General features: G+C 48.3%; 2 protein-coding genes across 4 annotated transcripts in view; one reads left to right on the forward strand and one right to left on the reverse strand.

Annotated features, from left to right (window-relative positions):
- Mrnip (MRN complex interacting protein) overlaps nt 1–3528 on the forward strand; it is a 33619-nt gene extending 30091 nt beyond the window's left edge. The window contains exons 6-7 of the mRNA XM_008852243.3: nt 1087–1171; nt 2731–3528. Coding sequence (XP_008850465.1) covers nt 1087–1171; nt 2731–3201 — 556 coding nt within the window. The 3' untranslated portion in view covers nt 3202–3528. The remainder of the gene's footprint in view (nt 1–1086; nt 1172–2730) is intronic.
- Nucleotides 3365–8667, reverse strand: part of Sqstm1 (sequestosome 1) — a 13542-nt gene continuing 8239 nt past the window's right edge. For all 3 annotated transcript variants that reach the window (XM_008852249.1, XM_008852250.3, XM_029555617.1), the window contains 3 exons: nt 5924–6138; nt 5318–5513; nt 3365–4140 (listed from right to left, as the gene is read on the reverse strand). In XM_008852249.1, the coding sequence (XP_008850471.1) occupies nt 3983–4140; nt 5318–5513; nt 5924–6138 (569 nt within the window). In that variant the 3' untranslated portion in view covers nt 3365–3982. The remainder of the gene's footprint in view (nt 4141–5317; nt 5514–5923; nt 6139–8667) is intronic.

The raw sequence follows: 8667 nt of genomic DNA on the forward strand, positions 1-8667 counted from the left end.
AGGTTGATGATTGGAGGCCAGCCATGGCTACAATAAGGAGAGCCCCCCACCTTTCTTTTTGATCTTTTTGAAAGTGTCTCCCTGTAGCCCTAGCTGGCCTGGAAGTCACTATGTAGACAGACTGGCCTTGACTTTACAAAGGTCTGCCTGCCTCTACCTCCCAAGTGCTGGGATTAAAGGCACTGGCCACCACACCAGGCAATTTTTTTGTTTTGAGAGTCTTCCTTTAGCCAGTAGTCTGAAACTTGCTGTGTAAACCAGGATGGCCTCTATCTCACAAGAGATTGCCTGCCTCTGCCTCCCTAATGCTGGGATTGAAGGCTTAAGCCACTATGCCTGACCCTTTTTTGGAAGTTTTTTTTTTTTTTTTTTTTTTTTTTTTTGTGACAGTCCATAGCCCCAGCTGGCCTAGGACTATGTAGATGAGACAGGCCTTGATCTCTTTTTAAAAATGCATTCCTATTTGTGTTTGTGTATATGTGACATGTGTGCAGGTGCCTATTGAGGCCAGAAGAGAGCATCACATCCCCTGTAATTGGTTGTGAGCTACCCACCATAGCTGCTGAGAAAAGAGCTCAAGGCATCTAGAAAAGCATTAAGTACTCTTAACCACTGAGCCCTCTTCTCCCACATGAGACCTGGTCTCAGTGAATCTCTCAGACTTTCAGACTCTACTGACCTGAGGGAAGAATTTATTTTTAAGGGCAGTATTGATAGAGGGAAGTGTAACCAGAGTAATCAGGGGACCTGGGAATGTTTCATCCTGAGAAGCAGTTCCTTATGACTTCCGGGTGGTTTCTCTTTTTCAAGATTTCCTCCTATCTGTTTCTGGAGACTTCATTAGGCTCAGGGGGGGTCTCATTGGCAGGGAAATTCAGGGTAGAGATTACAATTTCAAGTCAGAATATAACTACAAGCAGTGAGGCAGAGAAGCTGCTTGGCTGGGCTGTTCCTGAAGGTGGTGCAGGAGCCTATAAGGGATGGGGGTTCCTCTCCTGGATGTCAGGCCCCGTGATCAGAGTTGGTCTCTGGGGGAACAGCTGGATGACAGAACCTAGTGACTGACATCACTTTTCCCTCTGTCAGGAAATGGAGTCAGAGCACAGAGCAGACTTCACACAGCCTGCATGTCCAGGATTTGGAAAATGCTGAGGGCAACGTGGAACACCAGGTCAGTGATGGGGAGGACCGGTTTCTCTTCTGGTCCCATGATCATAGACCATACATGGGATCATCTCCATGTCAACCCACATACATGTAATGTTAGGGCTTCAAGACAGCAGTTTGTGGTAGTAGGTATGCAGTTACCACTGAACTACTCTCAGCCCCACAGGATTTGAGTTTTTGGTTTTTGAAACATGGTCTTGCCATGTTGCCCAGGCTGGCCTCAAACTTCTGGGCCCAAGTAATACTTGTTTCTCTGCTGCATGAGCAGCTAAGACTATAGGCGTATGGCTTGAATACTGTTTTGTTTTGTTTTTTTTAAATACTATTTTATGTATATGAGTGTATTGTCTGCATGTGAGTGCATCCGTGTTTTGCAATGCCATGGAGGTTAGAAGAGGGCTTCAGATTCCCCTGGAACTGGAGATAAGGATGGTTTATAGCCGCCATGTGGATGCTGGGAATTGAACCCGGGTCCTCTGCAAGAGCAGTCAGTGCTCTTACCCGCTGAGCCACCTCTCCAGCCCGTTTTGTATTTAACAGTTGATATAAGAGTCATACACCTAAAAAGCCCAACACATACTATACCAACACACTGTTCACTTAGGGTGTGGTGGTGATGTTCCAACCTAGCAGGCCCCACTGCTTGTGAGCACCACAGAATGTAGGTTTTGCTTGCATGATCACTGAAGCCCTGGGAAGGAGAGTTCCTGCTCGGTCACCACCTCTGCCCCCAAGATGTTAGCCAAGGCCTGCCCTAGTTGGCCCCAGACCACTGTACTAAGGCCAAGAGACAGAGTTCAAATTCTGATGTATAAGCTACCTATGCACCAGGATAAGGTATGTGCCCATAGATATAAAACAGGTCATTCCCCAGGCTAAACAGAGTCCTTGAGTCATGTTCAGTCTCACCACAGTCTGTTTTAGAGGTGCTAAGTAAGACTTTTTTAAAGATTCAGTGAGGTCACAAGTTCAGTGGCAAGGCCAATGTTAAGAGTTCAGACCACAGTCTCTAGAGTATTGCCTGGGAAGTCATGGTGCAGACCTACAGCATTGCTGCTAAACCCCTTCCTAAGCAGTGAAACCCAATTTCCTGTGCATCTTTGGTTCCTGAGAAGAGTCGGGCCTAGTACCTTGTCACATCCTTTAGAGGGTGGTGCAGCCATCTTGGCTCTGGAGCCTCAGCCTAGCCCTGCAGAGAGATTTCTGCCTGGCTGGGAAGAACAGGCATGGAGACAGCATCTTCCTAGGTGGCGGGTATCTAAGGCCCTCCTTGCTCACAACTACTCAGGCACTGATCAGACTTGAAGATCTCCATCCAGGAGATGGGTCACCCAGTGACAGGTGGAGATCATCTTTTTGTGGGAAATACGGACGTGGTATTTAGCAGGTCAGGGTAAAGCAGTAATTAATTTGCTAAACCTCACTGTCAAAGCATGTCCCTAACCCAGCACATAGGGATTAGCCAATAGGTTAATAGCAAATTAACATTCTAGTTCTAATTGGAAGGGACAGCACTGAGTTAACAGGCTGTCCTCCTGTGCCCTCTTTTCTCATTTCTTCCAGGGTTCCACTGGCCTGATGGGAACAGAGCAGCAAAATAGCCTCAGCCTTGGAACTGCACTCCACACCAGGGAGCTTGGTTTCCCCTGGTGGAGACTACCAGGTCCTACCCTGCAGGTTAAGTCTCCATCTTCTAAATGGGCACGATTTCTCCTATCACCTGGGAACATGGACACAGCACTGCCAGGGTCTCTGCAGGGGGCCCCACAGCCAGCTGATGCAGCACAAGCTGAGCAAGGGACCCCTGAGACCGAGACCCCAAGGGAAAGCTGCTTCGGTAGGGCCCCAGCTGCTCACATTCCCACATCTAGGCCAGAGAGGCCAGGCAGGAAGACACCTGAGCACTGGGCCCTGGGCACTCCTCAGGCAGAGGGTGGGCCCTTAGCCAAAGGGGAACAGAAGGGCCTGTTCGTGCAACTGCAGCATTCACACCACCTCTTTACAACTGGGGAGGACTTTGAGGATGACCTGTGAGCTAAGGCCATTCCTGTAGCCTTTGACCATGAACACATGGTCCCTGTCCCTCTCCACTAGTCCTCCCTGCCACAGAAACAAGATGGAGGTGCTTTAAAACCGCCTGCCAATAAACATTTCTGGTAGATGTACTTCTCTGACAATACTGGTAAGGACCACAGCATTGGTTTTTAAAGTGCATTAGCCATTTGTTTATAAATTGGTCACAGGCTGCTACAGAGGGGTTTCTTGAAAAGCAGTTAACACTGGATATAAGAGAACAAGAATGTTAATGAACAGGGGGAAAGGCAGTACATTGTACATTGTGGAGAACTGTCAGCTTCCCATGAGCCCCAACTGCCCACCACCCCTGACTCACTATGGCCAGTCCCCCTTCTCCATACTCTTAACAGTATTGTTGAAAATGTCAGTATATTAATCACTTTTAACAAAGAAAAAGAAGACTATCAGGCAAAACATATTCTGAACTGCTGGTGATGCTGGCGGCAAGAGCAAGTGCATGCAATGTGTCTCTACAGCTCCCAGCAAAGCCCAGGCTCCTGGGAGGCAGAGGAAGCTCAGCCACAGGTATCTGGGTATGTTCTCAGACATCAGCATGTGTATACACACCATACATACAGACACTTGGAACTTCTCCTCAGATCACTTGTCCTACTGCCCTCAAACGTCACATACCTCCACCCACAGATTCTGGAAGAATGCTGAGAAACAGGCCCTGCTGCTCTACTCAATGCAACTAGGAGATAAAGGGGTGGGTTGCAGGGCTGGGGCACAAACATTGTCACAATGGTGGAGGGTGCTTTGAATACTGGATTGTGTCCAGAGCAGCCCCGATGTCATAATTCTTGGTCTGTAGGAGCCTGGTGAGCCAGCCACCTTCATCAGAGAACCCCATGGACAGCATCTGAGAGAGCGACTCAATCAGCCGAGGGTCAGCCTCTGCCAGAAAGAAAAAGGAAAATGAGGGAGCCTTACAGGACTCTAGCCCACTACGCACTGCCTACCAAGGACACCTGCCTTCAGCCTCTCAGGGACCCTCAGAGGCAGGCTTGACTTAACAAGCACGTAGCACCCCATTCAGATTTACAGCCATTCACAAGTTTGCTACCCCTACCTCTCTAATGCAGAGAAAATATCCACTTGTGCAAGGCTTTAAATATTGTTGCCCTAAGCCAGTCAGGGAACATGCCGCTTATGCAGGGTATGCTCTTGGGACTGCCAGTCCTTGCCCAGCTCTGCTTTCCTGCCTGACACGTCGCACTCCACTCTGCCTGGCTCCTACTGGGGCCTTGGCTGTGATGCCTGTCTAAGATTTGTTCTCCCCATAAGGAAATGGGACACACAGTCTCCAAGGTCAACTTTAAGTGGTACATGAGAACTCAGAGCCAGCGCTGTCTTTCCTGTCACATTTGCCTTCTAGTACATCTAGGCATTAAGGGTTAGAAATTCCTAAACTGAGGTCAGGTTATTGTTGAAGTGCAGACATAAATCAGATCTCCTAGTTGTTTCTCATTTCAGTAGACAAGCCCCACTAGGCCCTGTGGTGCAGGCCATTCAGGAGTCAGCCCCACTAGGCCCTGTGGTGCAGGCCATTCAGGAGTCTGAGGGAGGAAGCCAGTGACTGGACTACACAGTTAGATGCTGCTTTTTTTTTTTTTTTTTTTTTTTTTGGTCTTTTTTGAGACAGGGTCTCCCTGTAGCCCAGCTGGCCTGGAACTCACTATGTAGACCAGGCTGGCCTTGAACTCACAGAGATCCACCTGCCTGTGCCTCCCAAATGCTGGGACTAAAGGCATGCGCCACCATGCCTGGCTAGAGGCTGTTTTTAATTTTTTTTTTTTCGGTCTTTTTGAGACAGGGTCTCCCTGCAGCCCCAGCTGTCCTGGAACTCACTATGTAGACCAGGCTGGCCTTGAACTCAGATCTGCCTGCTTCTGCCTCCTGGGTGTTGGGATTAAAGGTGTGCGCCACCATGCCTAGCTGATGCTACCTTTAAAAAAAAACAAAACCTGCAAAAAAAAACAAAACCTGCCCCCCCCCCTTTTTTTTTTGGTATTGCTAAGACCAGACAGGACAGGATACTTGAAACAAAATGAAACCTCTAGATATCACGTGCCTGGTGGAAGATGTGGGTACAGGGCAGCTTCCTTCAGCCCTGTGGGTCCTTCCTGAGAGGGGTCCAGAGAGCTTGGCCCTTCTGATTCTGGCATCTGTAGAGATTGCAGTTCACCAGTGGAAGGGTCCACTTCTTTTGAAGACAAATGTGTCCAGTCATCATCTCCTCCCGAACAATTATCCGACTCCATCTGTTCCTAGAATACAACCTGCCATGAGCATACACAGCCCTGAACAGGGAAGCCTAAACCTACAACCTTGTCCCAGGAAAATACGAGGAGTTGCAAGGAACAGAGTTGCTTGCAGAGAACAAATGTCTGTCTCCCACTTTTTTTTTTCCTCCACGATGCCAGGAATCAAACCCAGGATCCTGTGTTAGGGAAGTGCTTTACCACTGAGTTACACATCCCCAAATCCAGTGTATTTTTCTCTACAAAGTTCTACCGGAGGATTCAGAGAATAACTTAAACCTGTAGTCATAACTACAGGAATGAATGACAGGGTCCCTGGTCCTTCAGGTTGTAAGCATGCTAGAACGAGTCTGAGGTACAGGGATGCAAAGCATCAAGGCAGGTCAGTTTCAGCTGTCCGGAGAAAGCAGGCCTACCTCTGGCTGCCCCATGGACTCCAAGGCAATCTTTTTCATTTGCTCTGTCAGAGACTGTGCAATCCCCTCGCCTGTCCCATCTGGTTTGCTGACTTCTGAAGAGCAGCTACTTGGCTGGGAGCTGCACTTGTCTTCTGTGCTAGAGCCTTCTGGGGAGACAGGTGTCAGGCGGCTTCTTTTCCCTCCATGTTCCACATCAATATCAACTTCAATGCCTAGAGCAAAGGGAAAATGAGCCATCAAGTCCACTCACTGGCCTTCCCTGCAAAGGATTCCTCAGTGAACTGAGCACCGTCGACTTAGGAAACTCCTTCACATTTAATCCCTGCCAACACATGAGAAAACACTAGCAGTCAGACTACATGAGGATGCAGATGCTAGACACAGCTCTAGATTTGACCAGGTAAGATATGACCCTGTAGGCCAGGAACAAAAGGATAGTCCCCTTCAATCTTTTTTTAATTTTATTATTTTATGCGTATGCATGTATTGCCTGCATGTAGGTAAGTGCACCCATGCTGTGCAATGCTCAGAGTCAGAAGAGGCTATTGGATCTCCTGGGACTTGGGTTACGGACAGTTGTTAGCTGCCATGTGGGTGCTGGGATTCAAACCTGGGTCTTCTGCAAGAACCACCCGTGTTCTTAACCGCAGAGCCATCTCTCCAGCCCCGGTCCCTTTCAATCTTTAGCATCCAGAGGTGGAGCTGCTTCTCCCAACCCTGGCCCTTCTGACAGGCTCATTACATTGGACCTTTACCTTCCTTCAACTTAAACATTAACTTCAGCTAATGGTCAAGGTCAGCTTCTGAACCACGAAGTCTCCAGAGGGACCTTGTTTCTCCCAACCCAGCACCAACAGCAGGGTTCACAGAAGCTGGGTCAGAACAGGGTGGGGGCCAGTAGTACACATGGGCAGAACACCTAGTTATAGTACTGGAGGCCACATGACACATTATGCCTGCACACCAGGGCTCCATGATACGACAATTACACATCTTAACTCCAAGATTTACTTGGCTCCAAACAGCACAGGATTCTGTAGGGGGTTGGAGGGGAGGGAACAAATCACCTATATATTTCAGATATATATCAAAGAATCACACACCCAGTTAAAAAGTTCCTTCCCTGCCGGGCGTGGTGGCACATGCCTTTAGTCCCAGCACTAGGCAGAGGCAGGTCTGAGTTTGAGGCCAGCCTGGTCTACAGAGTGAATTCCAGGCAGCTGGAGCTACAGGGAGACCCTGTCTCAAAAAGACCAAAACAAAAAAAAAAAGTTCCTTCCCAAACTTAAGAGTGACAATTCCCTGCCTCCCCTGCAACACAATCCCATTCTCCAGAGACCCACTGTGGGCCTTTCAACCCTCACGGTTCAGCTACCCTAGCTCAAGTTCACATCTGTTTATTTCCTACTGTGTCAATATTTACCTCCCTTGCTTCTATCCTTTCAAAAGCCAACCTTTGGTTAAAACAACACCCAGTGTTTACAGTACTAGGGCTGTGTAAATGTTACTTTTATTGGGATGTGTGCTTTCTCTCTACTGTTAAGGGTGTGCCCTCTTCTTTTGCTTGCTAATTTTCCCATATTCATCTCCAGAGTCTCTTCCTTTTGAGTTTCAAGGCTATCAGGTACCCATTAAGTCTGGCTTTTCCTTGGCATCAGCACAGGTATTCATACTACCTTCCTTCATCTAAGCTAGGGCTTCTCTTTCCCCTCATTTCCTGTTCATCTGGGTCTTCTACTTTCCCTCAATGCATCCTGAAGTAATGGTAAGACCTTGCCTATCAGAAAACCTGTTCTGCTCACATACTTGACAGCTTGGGGTAGACAAAGACTTCCTGGCTGAGGGCTAGTGAAGAGGTTATGGGGATCAAAAGACATCAGGGTGGAAGGAGATAACTACACAGTTACCCTGACCTTTACACATGTAGCATGCATGTGCCCACATATTACATCCCCACACCCTTTTAAACATCCTGGTGGCAAAACTGGTTTAGCTCAGATTTTGTTGTTTTCTGAGACAGGGTATGGCCAAGCAAACCAAAAGGTTGAAAGAACAGTCCAGTGAACCCACATATACTCTCCATGTTTTCTAAGCAGATGTATGACAAGATCAGCAAGTTGTTGAATTAGGAGCTTGTCAATGGAATAATGAAACCCTAAGACCTCATGGTTCAGGGAGAATATCTGGTAATCTATGACCTGCTGTCCCCTAAGCCTGTGTGTGTTTGCCAAACATCCTGTGAAAAAGAAGGCCTTGTTACCTTGTGTCTTAGGTGTCAGTGACCATAGCCTCTGAACCAGGTATAGTGCTAGACCACAGCAGTGGCCTTCTCAGAGGGTGGACTGACTCCTTCCCATCTGGGCCTCCGCTGTAGCCCAGGCCATTGAGAGGCAGTATGTTAGCATAGGAGTCACCCCAGCTCAGTGTCTCAGAGAAAAAGGAAAACTCCCATGACTTCCAGAAGAGTTAAGACCACTTGCTGCTCTTGCAGAGGACCCAGGTTGGGTTCCTAGCACCCACATGGCAGCTAAGTACTGTCTACAACTCCAGTTTCTATAACTATAGTTCCAGATAAAAACTCCAGTTTCACCAGGCATGGTGGCGCATGCCTTTAATTCCAGCACTCACAAGGCAGAGGCAGGCGGATCTGTGAGTCCAAGGCCAGCCTGGTCTACATAGTGAGTTCCAGGACAGCTGGGGCTACAAGGGCGACCCTGTCTCAAAAAGACTCCCCCCCCCCA

This window comes from Nannospalax galili, unplaced genomic scaffold, assembly GCF_000622305.1.
Source record: "Nannospalax galili isolate Female #2095 unplaced genomic scaffold, S.galili_v1.0 scaffold1206, whole genome shotgun sequence".
NCBI classification, from domain to species: Eukaryota; Metazoa; Chordata; class Mammalia; order Rodentia; family Spalacidae; genus Nannospalax; species Nannospalax galili.